Genomic DNA, 21,410 nt, shown 5'->3' on the forward strand with positions numbered 1-21,410 from the left:
TTTTAAATGTGTAACGTGAAAATAAAGGCTGATAAAACGATGAGTCCAGATGTCGGTTGCTTTACAGATCCTCCTCGCGCACTTTTAACCTTGCGGCTCGCGCGCACCTATTGCTATTGCTCCTGTTAAAAAAATTATACTTATTAATAAATGTTAATAAAATGTTATTTAAAAACACAAAACAACATAATAACGACCTCTTAAAATGTGACGAATCCTATAAAATGTAAAAATAAAAATTAATTCTGATACCTGAATTAAAGGCAACTGTACAGGTAAACTGGATAGGCTGGATATTGAAACTTTGGTGCCATCATCTGGAAAAACACGACACTACAAGCGTAGAAAGATTGGAGCACAACACATTTTCTTCTTTTTAATTCTTTTCAAACAATGATTGCGGTTCTAGTACTAATACTTCTGTTTAGAATAAAAAACACTGGATTGTTAAAGCAAACATTTTATTAAAGAAATAAAGTAAAAACGTAAAGTAGACTTCAACGTATTCCCAATAAAAGAATAAAATAACTTTTCATTGTATAATAACAATACTGCAATCAATATAAACTGAATAAACAAAACAATTATAAAGTTGTGCTTCTGTGGTAGGATTACAGGCAGCGGTAGGAAACAGAACTGAACACAGACACCAAACACTGTTGTTGCAATTGAAGCATAACTATTTTGACACATTTTTTGTAATGTGCATTGCCAAAGTAAACTTAAATACAAACAGCACTCTGAATCAGATAAATTAGACATATGAAGTACAATGTGCCTGTAAAGTACATTTCTTCACATATTAACAAAACAAAAAACATACATCTTATCAACTAGTTCTTAATCTGAGAGAAATCTTTCTTTGGTTGAAAAACATAGTAACTATATTTCTGTTTGCCTTATGCATTAAATTTTTGTTTTAATGACACAAAGGAACTGTTTTTCAAAAAAAAAAAAAAAAAAAACACTAAATATCTAAGCATAATACTAATTTAAGGTCAATGTTACCAAATAGAATATAAAGAGATAAACATTCAATTGATACACAATCTCTGCAACAAAGGGAGTCTGTTAAGTAGCATAAACTAATGTTGATTTTTACAAACAGCAGTAACAATTTTTTTTGATTAATCACCATAGCAAAGGTTTCACAAACAAATTAATCTTTTTTTATTTAATTGTTAAATAAATTGACAAACTGAAAACAAATCCACAGAATTTTGAACAAAAGACTAAAAAAGCATTTTAATTTAATAGATATTAGAACAAACGCAAAAATATAACCTGTCTGGTGATTCAGGTGATGGCTGCATAGATGTGTTGCTGGTTTTACAAAGCCTTCACATTCAGTTCAAAAAGTTGAAAGTTTGGAGTCAATACAAAAGTGTCTCTGCTCATCTTCTAACCCCCCCCCAACACTTTTTTTGTACATCTGGACCCCTGGAAGGCTCATAATTATCAATACCACATATTACTCATATACTCAGGATGACTTTGTGCACTGGGCCCAGTGACTTGCCTTTGTAAGATCCAATCATTGCCACAGAAGAACCCATCCTGCACCGGGCAATCGGCATATGTTGGCATCTCCTCTAATGAATCACACTCTACAATTCTGAGAGATGGCTCGACCACTTGAATAGCTTGAGAATGGTCATACTGCCCTTCATATGCATACCGAACCGGGCTCACGACCTCAATAAAACGGCTATCTACGTGCGAGACTTGTGTGTGCGGATGGGTAAGAGTGGGAATGCTTGCCTGTGTAAGCGCATTTCCATCAGGGAACGCCAGTGTTTTCCAGGATTCCTCTTGGTTGTATACTGTCGGTGGGCATGCATGCAAGCATGTTTGATCTTCAGACTGTCTGTTAATCTCTAAAGACAATGCCTTATTTTCTGTGTATGTGCATTTAGGACTTTGGTTCTCAATCTCAGGTGCCACTGTAGCTGTAACTCTTAGAGGATCTCTCTCAATGACAACAGGTCCCTCTTGTAGTGACAGGCTTACCTTGAACACAGGGTTCTTTACACTTTTAGTACTAATTACATTTGTTGGATCAACTTTCTTCATTTTTTGGGGAATCAGATGGTTTGGGAGTGAAGCTCCAGAAAAGGATTTTATTGACTCTGCTGGACGTTTAAGTACTTGACTGTGGGCTTTATAAAGAGAGGTATCGGTCAATATGTGTGACTCACAAAACTAAGAAGTTTAACATAAACAACAAGTGAGCTTACCTGTGGTTTTGTCTGGCAATTTGTTAAAAGGCTCGACACTGGCTCCGCAGTTCAATATCTTCATACCTTTTTTGACCAATAGATTATATGAAATGGAAAAAAAGTGAAAAGCATAAAAACAGATAATAATAAAAAGTGACCATCACTGATGACTTTGGGGGGAACTATTCATTTCGCTAGCTATGTACTTAAATAGTAAATATGCAATTCTTCTCAATATATAGGCGTGTACTCATGAGAGACAATATAAAGGCAAATATTTAGTTTTCCCCTTTGGTGCTTAGCTGCTGTACTTACACCAATGATAATCCCTGTGCATTACCTCACTAATGAGACACGCAGACAACCTCATCACCTAGAAAACAATATGAAGTTAACACACAGATCTGCATTTTAATTTATAACTTCCAGTGATCTCAGACCATGAAAATCAAATTATTTTGACTTAGGATGGCAACTCTATCAGCAGTACCTTTATCTGTCCCCTCCCATCCTGTTGCTCTAGTTGCATAGCAATATCATCCAGCCTCTCATTTTCATTGTGGCATTCCTGCTTTATGTTAGACAAGAGCTGTGGATGGAAAACTTCCTGCCAACATAAAAGTTTGTTTGCATGAGTGTAGTACCAGTTTAAAGCATGCAAAATTTATAAAAAACTAATAGGGTGATTCTCACGAAACCATTGAAACACCACGGCACTAATGATTTTAGCTATAAAAATGTGTAATATAGTAATATTAAAAAGCATCAGAATTAACACAATACTGTGTTCTACCTTACACAATGTGTGATTTCAACATAAGAATTTATCATTTGTCAATTTTATCTCATTTTCTGCTGAAATTCTCATTACCGCAATGTGTCCGGCTGTGTTTGAACATGCGTTATGTTGTAATTTAATCAAATTAACACAAAAATATTTAGAAAAAAAATAAATGGATGTTTTTCTAGACTACTTTAGATGACAGAAAAAATATTTACTGAATATTCATGTATAATAATAATGAAGAAAAATTAGGAAAATGATGTGTCCATGCCTGATGTTCTCATCCTCCGCAACACTTTTTGAGAACAGTTTAAGCACACATACAGAATTTTAATAAAGTTTGATTTTGAGTGACCAAGCACATAGACCAGTTACTTCAAGATGGCTACCAGGTAAGATTTTTTACAGTTAATTTGAAATATTGTCTTGTCAGAATGCTTACACGACATTTTGATTATCATTACCGCAACAGATGCTTATTAAATGTTAATTTAATTAATAGAAGCATAATACTTTGATTTTAAATGCATGTGCAAAATCTCCAAATTATGTTCTTTCAGGTTTGTCATGTAATTTTGAAAATATGTCAGTGTTGATGTTTTCTGACTGTTGCGGTAATGAGATTTTTTAGGACTAATTTTTTTAATTATTTTACAAAAAGTGTTAAATGATAAGTAAAAGTGTTTAAATTAATGTTCCCATTTACTCCAGACTTTGTTTTTCAATGTCTGGTGGGAAAAAAAGGTAATTTAAGCAATTTTTACATTTTCATGCTTGACATTTTTAAAACCAAGTTTTCGTGAGAATCACCCAATAAGCAATTAAATTTGACAACTAAAGATGATGTAAGCAATTTCAGACGATTTGCTAACTTTAAAGGGACTCATTTTCCAGCTCCCTTAGCGTTCAACATTTGAATTTTACCATTTTGGAATCCATTCAGCCGATCACTGAACTATACTCTCATTCTGGCATAATTTAGGACTTTGTTGCTGTAACATGGCTGCAGGAACCGCAATGATATTACGCAGCAGCCGAAAATAGTCCCCTTAGTAACTTTCAATAGCAGGGGACTATTTTCGTCCACTGTGTAATATCATTCCGCATCCTGCTGCCATGTTACGGCAGCAAAGTCCTTGATTACGCCAGAATGAGAGTATAGTTCCTAGTCATATCTGCCTAGAAACTTTTAATTTTCCGTCGGTCTTAGTACACAATGTAACTACAGGGCAGTCAAGTTTTAAATAGGAAAAATATCGAAACTTTTTGGTTATTTTTGAGGGCGATGCTAATGGTCTAATCAGATTCAATGGACTGTGCTAAGCTATGCTAAAAGTGATAATGCCAGACCCGGAGATCGGCTGGATGGATTTCAAAACGGTAAAAATCAAAATATTTAACTCTAGGGGAGCTGGAAAATAAGCATATTTAAAAAAAGCAAAGTGTGCCTTTAAAGGTCACCTAATATGAGAAATTAACTTTTATACATTGTTTAAACATAATTGTCCACCCTGTCTAAAGGGACAAGCTGTTGCCATTGTTGAAATATTATATATAATAAATGATCTATAGGGTATTTGGACCTGAAACTTCACAGGCACATTTTGGAGACACTAACATTACGTAGTAAAAAATGTCATATTGATGACCTTAAAACAACAAGTCACCTTGGAATTATAAGGTTCAATATGACATTCTGGTCAAAATTTAGTTATTCACCTATTCTTATTCTGTGACAACCTATTTACATTATGTGATGTTTTTTCAGACATTCTGTAACTTTTTATTTAGAAAACAAACTATTGAGATTTACAAAGTCAAACTCTAAATTGGTTTTAAAGCTTCTTTTTGTGAGCCAATCAGCACTTCAAATGCACAAAAGAGAACTAATCAGGATCAGTTTGATGTCATGTCACTGGACTGCTGATTCTGTAGAATGCAGATTAACACAATTTGCATCTTACTTATTCTTTACTTACTTATTCATTTAGCTGACGCTTTTATCCAAAGCGACTAACAATTGCTGTATATGTCAGAGGTCACACGCTTCTGGAGCAACTAGGGGTTAAGTATCTTGCTCAGGGACATAATGGTGTGTCACAGTGGATTGGAACCGGGTCTCTCACACCAAAGGCATGTGTCTTATCCACTGCGCTATCACTGCGCTTGTCTCCATGTAATCTACTCATGCAAACGTTATTCGCGTCTGGTGTGTACACTTCATCATCTAGAGCAGGGCTATTCAAATATTACCCTGGAGGGCCGAGCATTGCATAGGCCCTGTCACAAATGGCTCACTTCATGTGGACTTTCGGTCTCGTGACCTAAAATTGCATGTGCGTGCTTAGTCTACGAGTCCGTAGGGTGTCCCATCTGTAATTTTTACACTCCGAAGTGTGCTCATCAGCGCCCCCTTTTTACCCTTGATGCACTGCAGCAGGCTTCGCACACTCTACTACCCAGAAGTGCTTGCGAAAGAGAAATCAGACCAATCAGATGACGGAAAAGAGTTCACACTGAATGCCAACTTCTCTTCATATTTCCGGCGTGACCTTCGAGTCTGTCCCAAAATACAACTTCGGTGCACCCTCTTGGACTCGCGTCAAGGGTCCCTAAGGTCTGCACTACATGATGTCATCAAAGTTTGGACTCTGAGGAGGTCCACAAGTCCGGAGTGTGCCATTTGGGACAGGGCCATAGTTTAGCTCCAACCCTGATCAAACACACCTGAGCAAGCTAATGTCTTCATTTTCACTAGACAATCACAGGTTGTTAAGTTTGATTAGGGTTGGAGCTAAACTACGCAGTGCTCAGCCATCCAGGGTATGATATGAATAGCCCTGATCTAGAGCGAGGAACGCAATGCTTTGCTTTGGTGTGTACAACGCATTACATTCGCCTCGGGTGTGTACACAGCATGCTGTTGCTGAGACAGGCGTGATTTTCTCAGGACATCATTTATCAGGTAGTAAGAAATGTTATGCATGTCACTACTTAAGACATCACTAACTTCAAATTACTGAAAATTGATATTTGTGCACATAATACATAGAAGCATATGGCTGCAGGCATACAACAAGATTTAAAAGTGAAAATATTGCAATAAACTTACTATGTAGGACTGTCGATGTTGCAAGCCAGTCAAGTGACTGATAACGTTTTTCTTCTTCAGCTTCATAGAACACAGCTGACACAGGTAACAGCATGGAGGTGGATTACCATCAACGCTCTGGCACTTAATAACAGCCTGCAGACCTGCGATAAACACGCTCACACAAAGTTTAATACAGCGAACAAGAAAAAAATGCATTTTTCATTGTGATGATTTTGCTAAATTAACTTACTGTACATTTAAAAAAACTTACAAACCCCTTTCTCCAAACTAACTTAAAGCTATGCATTCGCCAAGTGTCAAATCCAAGACCCTTGAGCTACAGTAAATCTGTGTATATTCATGCACTTTATTCTTAATTTAGTTGGACTGTATCGAGATAATGAAGTATATGGATATACTCACCAATAAGAGGATTTTTCTTAGTGCAGGATTTTGGGGTATCCTCAATGGACTGAATTTGACTAGAAGGGCTTTGTGAGGGCAGAGGGATCTTCTCTTTCACAGAGGTATGTGACTGAGCCTCCACTGCTAATGGTAAAATTACACAGACTGTAAATTATTTTCTTAGCACATAATACTCAATAATGAGGGTACAAAGTACACTACCATGTGCTTCAAAGTCTGTGCTGAATGGTTCCTTGAAGTCGATCTCATCATAGATTGAATTATAACCATGTGAATTATAACCATGTGGCTCCAATGCTCTCTGGGTTATGATGGGCTCGATAACTCTCAGATCCACAGCACTGACTGGCTCTGTAGTATGAATACAACTTTCATCACTGAAAGATTCTTGCTTGTTGGTTCCATCCTGGGTTCTTTCTGGTACCATGTGACTCACAGTAAGAGATGATGTTTGCAGCTGGGCTTCATATGCATTTGCGGTTTGGACCAGGTGTAATGAATGTGATCCATAGCTTAATGGAAATGGGTGGCTGACCTGACTTTCTTCTTCATTGGGATGCACGGTTTCATTCTGGTAAGGAATTCTGATGGGACTCCATTGACTTGGTGGTCTGACAAGAGAGATCGTTCTTGACATGTGTAGACTTCTTGTTTCAGCTAAACACTGGGTTTTAGATGACATCATCCATCTTTGTGGTATTTGGTATTTGTCTTGGATTACAGTCTGATCTTGATTTATGTGTTGGACGAGAGATGGAGCCAGGGAACTTTCAATGGAAGTCATTCTAGATAAAACGTTACAGTCCATTTGATTCAGATGAGTAGATGCCTCTTGGGATTGTAATAAAGGTCTGACAGGACTTAGGGTTTTAGGAGATGGTGAGGTTCGATTTGCATTCGACTGCTTATGGAGAGGCTCTATTATACCTGAACACTTTGAACTCACTGGTGGAGTAGATGGATGCTTTGGTGATGCCTTAGACTCTGAATAATTCTTATCGTTGTTTTCAAACTCTTGAACTGCGGCTTCATTACCTTTCACACAAAGAGATACATTAAAATAATAACATATTTCATATTTCATTGAGATGATGAGCAAAGTTTAATTTCAATCATTGATTACAATCTTTAACACAGTCTAAAGCCAGATTCGGACGGGATTAGTTTTACAGGGGGACCTCTGAGAAAATCGTGCTTCTCAGAGGTCCTCTGTGTTTTTAATCCCGTCCGAATCGGCCATGTCTGTGTTTTTCTCTGAGGACCTCCGTAAGAATTCCAGCGCAATTTACCTACTGTTTTTCGCCGAACTCAGAGGTCCTCTGAGAAATGTAATCCCGTCCGGATGCAAATGTCTGTGTTTGCCCGCAATATCTTTTGAAAACGCGGTTCATTTCGTGTTTTGGCCACCGTGATCTGCCGTAAAGTCTTACTAATGCGCGTATATTGTATTTCCTGAGTCCCATTCATTAAAATAATTAATATAATAGATATATAATTAAATAAAGACGAGCAGAATATCAAACACTGTTAAGACTGGCCACTGTAATATCAGTAACGTTATAAGAAACTCCGTTCAAAGTTCTTTAACTCCGGAATGGTAATGTTAATTAATAAAGATAATAAATTGTTATTAATCATTATTTCTTCATTTCTTTGGGTTTATTATAAGCAGACAGTTATATAAAACACGTTGGCTAACGTTACTTTAGTAGGATTTGTATATTTTATTTTGTTTCGTTAAAATTAAATTAATAAATTACATGTTCTTTCATAATTTTACATTTAAAGCAAAATATTAAACATTACAAACACGCGTATCCAGAGCACGTGCTCTTCTGCAACGCCCAAATGCATGAAACAGATACTCCCATCTCTGGAATAGCCTGCATCATTTTAATCCTGTCCGAATCGGTACATAAAATCACAGACGTCCTGGGGGACACGTTGAAACTCAAACGTTGTTTGGAAAACTAATCCCGTCCGAATAGTGCTTAAGTCAATATAAAAAATATAAAGGTTATATTTTCACTGAATGTTTGTTGGACATTATGTTGGATTTTATGTAGAAAACAATACATAACAAATATACTTTCACTGGGTTTTCACAGGCAGGGTTACATAAGATAATTTGAAAAAGGAAATTAAAAGTAATGTGGCATGCAAACCTTTAACCTCGCTGTTATGAACAACTGACTGAATCACATTAGGATCTTGTTGATTCCTTATCCTTTGCAGTTTACCAAAAGCTAAAACAACAGTGGAATAGACAGCATATTATGGTTGGTATAAAAATCCATTTTAAAACTTTAACTAACTGTTAAATTGATCTTACATCCAGCATAAATTAATTTAAAGAGATTCTGGTAAAAAGTGAGTAAAATTCAAAGCTATAGTAATGGGTTTTAACCCTGGAGTACAATCTAATGTGACTCCTATTACTTTACTAAAACACCACCGTTTTTCAATATTTTACTATGTTCTTACCTCAAATTAGATGAATGAATAAATACCTAGCTTTTTTCAGTGCGTGCACTTCATCTTTGCACAACGCTTCGTGAATGTGTTAGCATTTAGCCTAGCCCCATTCATTCATTACGATCCAAACTGAGATGAATTTAGAAGCCACCAAATACTTCCATGTTTTCACTATTTTAAGACTGTTACATGGTTACACGAGTAACCATGTTACACGAGTTAGTATGGTGGCACAAAATCAAACGTGGGAATTTTTTAAGCGGTTACAAAATAAGAACTATATTGTATCCGGGAAGAGCACTTAGTTTGCAGCACGTCGACCTCAGGCACAGTAATATTGAGAGAAGTTTGACCGAGAGGGGGACGTTCACAGGAGTGATGATATTACTGTGCCAGAGGTCGAATTGCTGCAAACTAAGTGCTCTTCCACTATACAATATAATTAAAACATTTTTATCCGTTTAAAAAAAAAAAAAATCGCTTTATTTTGTGCCACTACTTACTCATGTAACTACTCATGTAGTAGTCTTCAAATAGGGAAAACATGGAAATGTTTGGTGGCTTCTAAAATCATCCCTGTTTGGATCCTAAGGAATGAATGGGGCTAGGCTAAATGCTAACACATTCAAGACGCGCTGTGCAAAGATGAAGTGCACGCATTGAAAAAAGCTAGGTATGTATTAATTCATCTAAATTGAGGTAAGAACATAGTAAAATATTGAAAAATGGTGGTGTTTTCCTTTAAAACTCCAGATTTTATATGGTGCTTTTACCCATAAGTGTTAAATAAAGGAAAAGTGGAGCAGTGATATACAAAAAACAGAAAGATTAGACAAACCAGCAGGCACAGGCCACGATGTCATCTCCTTGTATTCGGAGTCATCCACACATAAAACCTTATCAGAGAAAACACAATATTAAAGGTGACACACCAATCAACATGCATTCATTGCATTAACGCATTTTGACAAATGCTTTAAACCACAGTGATTTCAGTGCATTCAAGGTATTCATTTATCAGCATCATTATTTTCTGGGAACCAAACCTATGCAAAATGCTCTACTAGCTAATCCATGGGAACATGCATTAGTAGAGAGACCTTCAAACCCAGTGGTCTTCAACATGTTGCCTGCACAGAGTCGGTGAGTTGCCTGGCAAAGCACATTCTACTAATAGTATCAATTTTAATATTTATTTTAGTGCTGGGAGAAGATTAATCGCGATTAATCACATACAAAATAAAAGTGATTTTTGCATAATATATGTGTGTGTGTTGTGTGTAATTATTATGTATATTTAACCACACACACATACATATATTCATTTAAGATTTTTTTATTTACATATCAATTTAATTAATATATATATATATATATTTTTTTTTTTTTTTGATATGTAAATCATGTAGTGATGATATGTATAACTAGATATGCAATTCCCAAGGAATTACCAGTGCATGAAAATGCAAAAAGTTGATTGCCAGAAATGTAAAAGAAATTTAGTCTAGTAGTTTACCTGGCTGTTGACATGTTTTAGTGTGAAGCTAGCATGATTTAAAAAAGTTATCATGATGAAATATGATGCTAGCATGATTAGCATGATTCAGCATGACGTTAGCATGATGCTAGCATGATTAGCATGAAGCTAGCATGAAGCTAGCATGACTAGCATGATTAGCATGAAGCTAGCATGAAGCTAGCATGATGCTAGCATGATTAGCATGAAGCTAGCATGATTAGCATGAAGCTAGCATGATGTTAGCATGATTAGCATGAAGCTAGCATGATGCTAGCATGATTAGCATGAAGCTAGCACGATGCTAGCATGATTAGCATGAAGCTATCACGATGCTAGCACGATGCTAGCATGATTAGCATGAAGCTAGCACGATGCTAGCATGATTAGCATGAAGCTAGCACGATGCTAGCATGATTAGCATGAAGCTAGCACGATGCTAGCATGATTAGCATGAAGCTAGCACGATGCTAGCATGATTAGCATGAAGCTAGCACGATGCTAGCATGATTAGCATGAAGCTAGCACGATGCTAGCATGATTAGCATGAAGCTAGCACGATGCTAGCATGATTAGCATGAAGCTAGCACGATGTTATCATGATTAGCATGAAGCTAGCACGATGCTAGCATGATTAGCATGAAGCTAGCACGATGCTAGCATGATTAGCATGAAGCTAGCACGTTGCTAGCATGATTAGCATGAAGCTAGCACGTTGCTAGCATGATTAGCATGAAGCTAGCACGATGCTAGCATGATTAGCATGAAGCTAGCACAATGTTATCATGATAAACACGAAGCTAGCATGATTAGCATGAAGCTAACACGATGTTAGCATGACTAACATGAAGCTAGCATGAAGCTAGCATGACTAGCATGAAGCTAACATGATGCTAGCATGATTAGCATGAAGCTAGCACGATGCTAGCATGATTAGCATGAAGCTAGCACGATGTTATCATGATTAGCATGAAGCTAGCACGATGCTAGCATGATTAGCATGAAGCTAGCACGATGCTAGCATGATTAGCATGAAGCTAGCACGATGCTAGCATGATTAGCATGAAGCTAGCACGTTGCTAGCATGATTAGCATGAAGCTAGCACGTTGCTAGCATGATTAGCATGAAGCTAGCACGATGCTAGCATGATTAGCATGAAGCTAGCACAATGTTATCATGATAAACACGAAGCTAGCATGATTAGCATGAAGCTAACACGATGTTAGCATGACTAACATGAAGCTAGCATGAAGCTAGCATGACTAGCATGAAGCTAACATGATGCTAGCATGATTAGCATGAAGCTAGCATGATGCTAGCATGATTAGCATGAAGCTAGCATGAAGCTAGCATGATTAGCATGAAGCTAGCACGATGCTAGCATGATTAGCATGAAGCTAGCACGTTGCTAGCATGATTAGCATGAAGCTAGCATGATGGTAGCATGATTAGCATGAAGCTAGCACAATGTTATCATGATAAACACGAAGCTAGCATGATTAGCATGAAGCTAACACGATGCTAGCATGACTAGCATGCAGCTAGCATGATGCTAGCATGATTAGCATGAAGCTAGCATGATGCTAGCATGATTAGCATGAAGCTAGCATGATGCTAGCATGATTAGCATGAAGCTAGCATGAAGCTAGCATGATTAGCATGACGTTAGCATGATGCTAGCATTATTAGCATGACGTTAGCATGATGCTAGCATTATTAGCATGAAGCTAGCATGACTAGCATGAAGCTAGCACGATGCTAGCATGATTAGCATGAAGCTAGCACGATGCTAGCATGATTAGCATGAAGCTAGCACGATGCTAGCATGATTAGCATGAAGCTAGCACGATGCTAGCATGATTAGCATGAAGCTAGCACGATGCTAGCATGATTAGCATGAAGCTAGCACGATGCTAGCATGATTAGCATGAAGCTAGCACCATGCTAGCATGATTAGCATGAAGCTAGCACCATGCTAGCATGATTAGCATGAAGCTAGCACGATGCTAGCATGATTAGCATGAAGCTAGCACGATGCTAGCATGATTAGCATGAAGCTAGCACGATGCTAGCATGATTAGCATGAAGCTAGCACGATGCTAGCATGATTAGCATGAAGCTAGCACGATGCTAGCATGATTAGCATGAAGCTAGCACGATGCTAGCATGATTAGCATGAAGCTAGCACGATGTTATCATGATTAGCATGAAGCTAACACGATGTTAGTATGATTAGCATGAAGCTAGCACGATGTTATCATGATTAGCATAAAGCTAACATGATGTTAGTATGATTAGCATGAAGCTAGCATAAATTGCATGAAGCTAGCATGATGCTAGCATGATTACCATGAAGTTAGCATGAATTTAGCATAAAATTAGCATGATCCTAGCATTATTAGCATGATGCTAGCATGATTAAGATGATGCTAGCATGATTAGCATGAAGCTAGCATGATTTAGCATGAAGCTAACAAGATTTAACATGAAGCTAGCATGATTTAACATTAAGTTAGCAAGATTTATTATAAAATTAGCATAAAGCTAGCATGAAACTAGCACGAAGCTAGCATGACTTAGCATGAAGCAAACATGAAGCTAATATGACCCAAAGACCCAACCCCCATGTCTCTATGACACTGCGCTGCAAAGATATCCCATCCGGGACGTTTTTAGTTCCTTATATGGGCATGATTCCTGCTCCATTATAAGTCTATGGGGAAATTTGGGGACCTCTTACACCCCAGGGGTACAGCTTACACCCCATTGTGAGGTATGTTCTTACAGAGCCTGCCAGCCTCTTCAAATGTGGCAAGTCACAAGTTTCTGTGAAATCCTAGGTCTGAGCTACGACTCGTCAAAGTTTGTCGCAATGTTAAGTCAATGGGATTTTTCGGCTGCTTTTTCGCCCCTGGGGCGAAGACCGTACCCCCGATCGCTTATAAAAGTCATAGCACACTATTCCCGAATAGTCCGCACGTTTGAGAGTTTGAATGAAGTTTCTAAGTTAAACGGTTCGAGCCGTATTAATTGCGGAAATTTGGTTGGAAGAATAATAATAATAATAATAATAATAATAATAAAAAGCCCAGTAAGAACAGTACAGCGCATTTTCAATGCACTGTAATAATATATATATATATATATATATATTCACACACACACACACACGTAAATGTTTCTTAAATTATCTGTATGTGCATTTATGTATACATAATAATTACACACAGCACACACGCATATATTATGCCGAAAATCACTTTTATTTTGTATGCGATTAATCACGATTAATATTTTTCCCAGCACTAATTTGTTTATAATTTGTAGGGGTGACCCCGAATAGTCGAAGATTCGATGCATCGATAGGAGAAGCCTGATTCGACTACCAATCTCACAGTCGAATCGTCGCAGATGTGTTATGAAATGAGGATATTCAATTTTGGCCGTATATGGGTGCACACATTATATGATTTCACATATAACAGCTTTCTCACAATATATTAATATACTGCATATTATGATAATGCTGCAAATAATATGTGAAGTAGCAGCCTTCAATAAATATTTTTAAAATGCGTTAATAAATCCAACAACCCGACCGGGCTAGACGTCCATAAGAGGTTTATATGTTAATAAACCATTGCCTCTTTGTTTCTACATTTAAAAGACAAAGCTGGCAAATTATATTATGCCTTTCATTCTTTTAATAATTTTTATATTTTATTTTATTTATAAATCACTTTGGGTTATCTGATTTAACTATTTGGCTTGTGTTTTGTTTCCGTGCACTTGAGGCATTTTGCTTATTTGTTCTGCACTTTGTTACTTCTGACCTTATTTTATTAAAAAAATTGTATTTATTATAAATGTAAATTCTGATCTAATTTAAGTATGTACATTTTGGATAGCTTTTTGTTGTATCGATGTTGCGCTATTGCGTGCTGGCCATGCTTGCGCATGTAATTTAGCCGAACGGGCTAGGTGCTCTGCGTCTCATATTTAGGAGTTCATCAAACTAAACATTAAAAAACGGATGTTTTTCGACGAGTATACGTTTTTAAAATGTATTTAAGAGTGGTTATATCTTGTCAAAAGTTAAACTACAAAACAGGTAAGCCGTTTTTATTATTTCGGTGATGAAACGGAAACTAGTATCTGCACCGAACCTATTTCTGCCTGACACGAATGTCTTGTGATTTAATATTATGGTTGGTCGGTGTTCACTTTCAAATGATAGCAAAGAGATTCCTGAAATAAATAATATCATCCGGTCTTTCTGTATCTAAAGTTAATACAGAGATGATCAAAGTCAAAGCAAGCAAGCAGGTATTTCTGTGCTAAATAATAACGCGTAGTGTCTATAAAATCATTAATTTCAGTGTTTTTCTTGTTATAAATTAACGTTTAATGAATTGTATATAAATATTAGTTTTTAATATCATTTACAGTCACAATCACAAATTATTTGTCATTTTTTTGGTCATGACTGCTTTCACGCGCTGTCTCCAAATTAAATAAAAACACTTAATTGTAGCCGGAGTTTCCAAGGCAGGATCACCTTTGTTATTTTTTTAGGTTTAGTTATCAAAATGTATTTTTGTGTGATGTTCTGTAGATCGTGGCTTTAAATTGTTATGAGGAATAATTAAACAAATGTTGCCTTACATTTTACCTTAAAAAAAAATATATAAATGCATCGTCAGTTTTGTCTTCGTTTATTACTTGAAAGACAGTTTTGGTCACTTTATCAGAAAGTTGTTTATGTGTGCTGCTTGTGAAAGAAAATAAAAGTAACCAATTTGTACCTGGTCTGGCCCCCTGCCAACCCATGCACACAAACATAGATGATTCGACTATCGGTCGACTATGGAAAGATTCGACAATTCTGATTCGAATATGTAAATCCTTAGTCGAGGACACCCCTAATAATTTGTTTAAATATTTTTATATTAACTTGGTTTCTTTTAAGTATGTAAACATTTTCATATATCAACAAGTAAAATAACATAAAATCAACAAGGAAAACAAAAAAGTTGAGTAGACTATATAAAAAAGTAGCCCTCCAGCCCTGTTTTATCCATTCTGATAGCCCTTGCTCACAAAAAGTTTGGAGACTCCTGTTCTAAACACGGTAATGTATGTTTTGCACCTTTAATAGGGTATTTTGATATAAAAATTCAGATATACTTCCCAAATTTTACCTGTACATCACCTGTTCCCTCTCTCTGTTCTACGGTTTTTGCTAGATCCATGAGAGGGCGAGCCAAAAGGGTCAGATCGGTATAAGACCTCCACCCATGTGCATGATGAGACTTCTGTTAAAGACAGATAACAGAAGTTAAATAGATGTGAGATCTTTGTACTACTGCTTAGAGAACATCTTTCAAACTATTACTCTTGATTATTAACACAACGTTAGCTGCAAGCATTAAGCTAAAAATAATTAACTTACAATGTAATTATATCTGTGAAGGCTGCCCACGATATGGTTTCTGATGTCTGTCTTTAAAATTCTCAGAAAGCAGACGTCACAAAAGTACACAGGAGGCTCATTGTTGGTCCACATCTCAGTTATTCTGTTCAGACCTGAAACGTTTATGTAAGTACACATAACAGAGATGTGTTACTATAATGACAGGCACGAAACATAACATAAGAAGATGTTGTAATCTCTCTTACCAATAATAGGCTGTGCTCTGTTCTCACTCTGCAGATATGAACGTATGGCATTATAAAGGTGGCTTTTACACCCTGGAACATAATTAATAATATAGAAATATAAAAACAACTCCCCTGATGGGCACAATAATACAATATAAGAAGTGTGTGAGTGTACTACAAACCTGCATGGCTGCTTGCAGTGCACATGATGAGAAAGGCAGGAGGTACAGCTAGAGGGCGAAAGAGAGACAGAAATACCAAGAGGCAATCTTATCTGTGTAAACTAACTTTCAAGCTAACTTATGTCCATGATTTAAACACGTGGGTGACATAAACTTTAAAAAACGTTTGCGAAGAGTTACTTCCCTTAAACTACATTCAAAAATATACAAACCATATACATGCAACGTAACTGTAACCACCTTCCACTAATTCTTATACTAGGCTATGTTTTCTCGACAATACAAATATAAGATGTCATAAAACAATCAATACGTAACTGATTAAAGTATTATTTGTCCGATCTTATCATCTCTTTAATCCTAATAAGTCATTTTTAAATTCACTCAGTTGGTCACACATTGACAAAGGAATACACATTCTACCATAAAGCGATTAGCTTATCGGTTTCATCCAATGAAAGCTAAAAACTGAGAAACTTTTAAAAGGAGTAAAACCAAACTATTTAAAATGTTAATTTGTTTGCTTACCTGCACCTCTCCCGTTAGTGAGGCGTGAATGCACGTGTCTGTCTTGAATTGTTGTAGACAAGCGTGTAGTCATGAATATTCATTAACACGTCATCAAGGCGTCTTAAATATTAATATAGTTCTTTTAATCATCATTATTTTATGTTGTAAGATTATAATTTATAATCTTCTAATCAATTATTCAGTTACATAACTGTATATACTTCTGGACAAGCTTTAAGTCAAATGGGCCCCTAAAAACGAAAAACCTATAAATAGTTTACATTTATCACAAGGGGTTTTTAATACAATACTATCCTAGTTGATAACAATATTTAGTTAGACTTCACTACTCTTATATTTTTCCTTAAAATAAATTTTCACAATATTTTTTCACGTTGTATTCAACTATTTTTACTCATAGATTATATGAATCTTTAAAATCATTACTGACTTTTTTATTTGGATCAATTGAATATCACAGACAAACACATAATATACAAATATATTTGAATATGCTTATTTCTGTGCAAATATGTGATGTGTTCAGACACATCTTATTAAAAAAAATTAAAAAAGGTTTTACACTGTTTAACATTATAATTTGTATGTATTGTCTTTAGATTTAACAAGCTTTTAAATGTTATTGTGTCTTTATATGCTTTCTTATCAAGACTGAGAAAGGAGGAGGGAACAAACTACACAGACGTTTGGTGAATTCTCTTCAGAGAGGTCACAGTGGTTTTTCTGCATCGCCAATAAGGAATAAAGAAATACTGCTTCTGTCATGGCATGGTGGTAATTTATGCTACACATAGAGTAGTTTTGATGAATTAGTTTAATTTCTGATAATGACTTGTGTGTTAGCGGAAGACATAGTTCTAATGTAAATGTATTTTCTTGTTTTGCATTAAAATATAGAGTATATGCATTCTTAGGATTAATCACCTTTAGCTGTAATTAATTTATGTTAAGTATGTCACCAGTAAAATTTCATTTTAAGTTGCTGTGTTGTTTGCTAAATCTCTCTGTTTTGATTCAGGTTCTTGTCTGTGGCCTGCATTCCAGCTAGGTCCTGATGACATTCAACCTTGAAGGAGGCTATTTTGTTCTGTCTAATGATGTGTGTGCAATGATTGTTTATAAGAGACATGATGTCTTCAAAGATCAGCTGCCATTATTGTCTCTCTATGCAGCAAGAATCAATCAAAACTTTATTGTACAAGACAACATAGATGAGACATCTGCAGATCATCTAACAATCCAGCAATTGACTTCATCATTTTTACAGTTGTTTCTCCATTAATGCAGGTGGTTTCAACTTTATCTTTTGGCAGTCTTTCATCAGTCTGCCACCATTACTTATTATTTTGTCGTGGTGCAAGCACAGCTGGGCTATATTTTAAAATCGAAATTAGTTTCTTTGTTATCTATTCTTACCTTTTTCTCATACTTTCCCAAAACTTAAGTTTCCAAAACATCTAAAATAAAACACATTCATACATAGATAATACACTCATTGTTTAAGCAAGAGGTCCCTGCATGCTCTTCTGGTTATACTGAACACATCGTACATAAAATGATCAAAAGGATATACTTAGTAAAATATACCACTGTTAAAATAAAATGTATTCTAAGTTTAGAGATATGTAGTATAGTCTCAATAAGGTCTGAGCTGAAAAAAATATATATCAGGGACCAGGAAAAGAGACAGACAATCCATATGCTGTCCAAATCACAGTCAAAGGTTTTACATTTTACAAGGAGCAAAGACTAAATATTGATCACCTCCAAACAATATTGAAACATCTGGATGATCCTGCAAACACTCATGTGATAAACAAGTGCTAAATGATACTTAATGACTCATTGACAGATATATAACTGGATGGGGAAGTTGAAACTGAGAACATAAGGACAAGGAAGTTAGCTCAGGTCACAATGACCATGCTGACCAGTTTAGTTCAAGGTTGTGCACGTCCAAAGGAAATGATCTAACCATAATAATGCAAGCTAGACATATGAAGATTACCATGTATGATTATATTGATGATGTAAAGTTAATAATATCAAAAGAGTAATATAAAATATACGGGTGTGAGGAAACCCTCTAATCTCTAACAACCACCCAATGAATTTGATGAATCATGAGCTCTTCATAACTTTTGATTAACCTGTGAAACTTGCTTATGAGCAGGGCCGGTTCTAGATAGTTGGAGGCCCAAGGCAAAATTTATGTTGGAGGCCCCTCACACCCCTCTAATTTTCAGAATAATCTGAGAAAGTGTTTTTCTACCCTGTAAGAAATCAAAGCAACTGTAAACCTCCGTCACCACAACAAAAGGCCCGCCAAAAACAGCACGCAAACGCTCCCTGCCCATAGAAAATCATTCAAAAAAGGTGCCTACAACTGCCATAAAGGCGTTTGGTGTAATCAGCCCCTTACTGAACCAATATACAGTATAAAGTTATCTATTAGACTATGGATATATTCATATGTTTTTCAATACCTTTTTATACCTTAAATATCCATAATAACGCCAGTTTTGTTTGCTGTTTGACTTTAAATACAAACTTTTTTAACTTGACTATTTTGATAGTCAGCTCCCCACGCGATGCTATCGTGCACATCCATTCAAAGTGTCTAAACAGAGTCAGAAGCGCTCAAGTTTGATCTGTCCTGAAATGACGTTGATAAACAGAACAAAGCTAAGATTATTTTTTAAATGCATTATTTTAAAATACCTGCATCATGTGCTGAACTGTCTTTGCATGCCGCTTTTGCTAAGCAGGAAAAGGACGTGATAGCGTCACTCAAAGTGGGTCAGCTGCGGAGATTTGAATGCTGTTCATCTAGGCTTCTTTAACTTCATGAGGCATTGCAAGAACTGACAGGTGGATGATATAAAGCTCTACGAGAGCGAATCGAGAAATCATACAGAGGAGTTTGCTTATCAATCGTTCTCACGTTACTTTGATGTCAAACGTCTGCGTTCTTACGGCGGATAAAGTCGAACTCACCTTAAAACTGTATTTATTGCTGTCGGACTAGCGCACATGGATTTAGCAGTTATGGAGGCCCCCCTCCAAGCTTGAGGCCCTAGGCATTTGCCTACTCTGCCTATAGACCTTTTGCGAGTCGACGTCACAGTTACGTCACGCGAGCATGTGGTGGCAGAAAAACAGTGGAAATGAATGAGACACGAGTGAAACGAACAATATAACTCACTAGAAAATGTTTTGTTGTGCTGTTGAGTGTCAGAATAGGAATGCCAAAATAGATGACCTTCATTTTTATAGTATATCGTCGTCGAAGACACCATTTGAAGATAAACGTAGGTGTTTATGGTTGCAATAAAAGCCCTCAACCGGACAGACTGGAGTGATGAAATCATCTGAAAATCTTTTAATTATTTGAATAGAAAATAATTAGAGAAGATATCCGGTGTTCTGTCGAAGTCTGATCCCTCTGTGTTTCTTATAGCGTTTTCATAACGTTACGTTTATAATTTATTTAGAAAGATTAAAGATTTTAATTAGTTCATAATATCAATAATATTACCATTTATTAAAGTTTTCGTATTTTTTTTCATTTTCTATTACTTCTTTTTACCATATATCTTAGCCTATGTCTTCTTCCTGTTTGTTCTAAATTATGATTTTTACTAATAAATATATAAACATAGCACACACACACACACACACACACACACAAGATGTAAAGTGTTAATAATATATAAACAGGCCTATACAAATTAATTTGTATGTAAACATAATAGTTTTAGATCAAACACGTAGGATAAAAATATAAGGAAGAAATTGAAAACAGGAAATGATTAAATGTTTAATAAATGATATTATACAGAATACATGATAGTATTGCTCTTATAAGTACTTCAGAGATTCATACTGTAAAAATAATTGATTTACCAATAAAGAACAATACATATACATTACATACATGCAAGCATATCAGTGGCCAAGCCATTAAAACTTTTAATTTATTTAAAAAATAAACGTAACTTGGTGAAAACGTTATAAGAAACATTACACTTAAGAGAAATATAGGGGAAACAGACTTCTACAGAACACCGGATCCTTAAAAATCACAGTTTAATGCTAAAACACTTCACACAGCTATTGAGAAGCATTCACTTTCTGCCACCAGTTGGGCTCCGCCCACAAAAAAACGTCATCTCTGTTTGCAAACACGCAAAAGGTCTATAGCTAGCGCCGGCCCTGATTTTCCATGTCTAGAAAGTTTATAGAATTGTCCAAGCATGTAAATGTATCAGAATATGGGAACATACTGTATAAATGTGTAGACTAAAACTTTGCAGCTCTTTATTCAAACTAGATCAAACCAACTTTACCTCATTAGGTAGAACACTGCAGCATAAAGCAGCATATACATTATAGGTTTGATTGCAGGGAACACACATAATAGTAAAATATACCTTTAATTTTACATTAATTTCGCTATAGATAAAAGCATCTGCAAAATGCATAAACTGTGAATGTAGCCGTTGATCACAACAACCCAGA

General features: G+C 36.0%; 1 protein-coding gene across 1 annotated transcript; it reads right to left on the bottom strand.

Moving 5' to 3' along the window:
• Window positions 1-1,198: 1,198 nt before the first annotated feature.
• On the bottom strand, window positions 1,199-16,959 carry LOC135773654 (uncharacterized). The gene is made up of 14 exons (XM_065283353.1): window positions 16,887-16,959; window positions 16,359-16,406; window positions 16,195-16,266; window positions 15,968-16,101; window positions 15,717-15,830; window positions 9,837-9,894; window positions 8,689-8,769; window positions 6,725-7,558; window positions 6,521-6,646; window positions 6,116-6,258; window positions 2,710-2,826; window positions 2,535-2,592; window positions 2,238-2,303; window positions 1,199-2,159 (listed from the first exon to the last, which is right to left on the bottom strand). The coding sequence occupies exons 1-14, from the start codon at window positions 16,957-16,959 to the stop codon at window positions 1,459-1,461; spliced, it is 2,625 nt and encodes an 874-aa protein (XP_065139425.1). The 3' UTR covers window positions 1,199-1,458.
• Window positions 16,960-21,410: the final 4,451 nt, after the last annotated feature.

This window comes from Paramisgurnus dabryanus, chromosome 19 (genome assembly GCF_030506205.2).
Source record: "Paramisgurnus dabryanus chromosome 19, PD_genome_1.1, whole genome shotgun sequence".
NCBI classification, from domain to species: Eukaryota; Metazoa; Chordata; class Actinopteri; order Cypriniformes; family Cobitidae; genus Paramisgurnus; species Paramisgurnus dabryanus.

Coding starts and splice junctions, on each gene's coding strand:
- LOC135773654 (XM_065283353.1), bottom strand. CDS start 16,959: ATGACTACACGCTTGTCTACAACAATTCAAGACAGACACGTGCATTCA. Junction 15,831..15,967: donor TTCACAGATATAATTACATT/GTAAGTTAATTA, acceptor TGTCTTTAACAG/AAGTCTCATCATGCACATGG. Junction 8,770..9,836: donor ATCGTGGCCTGTGCCTGCTG/GTTTGTCTAATC, acceptor CTGTTGTTTTAG/CTTTTGGTAAACTGCAAAGG.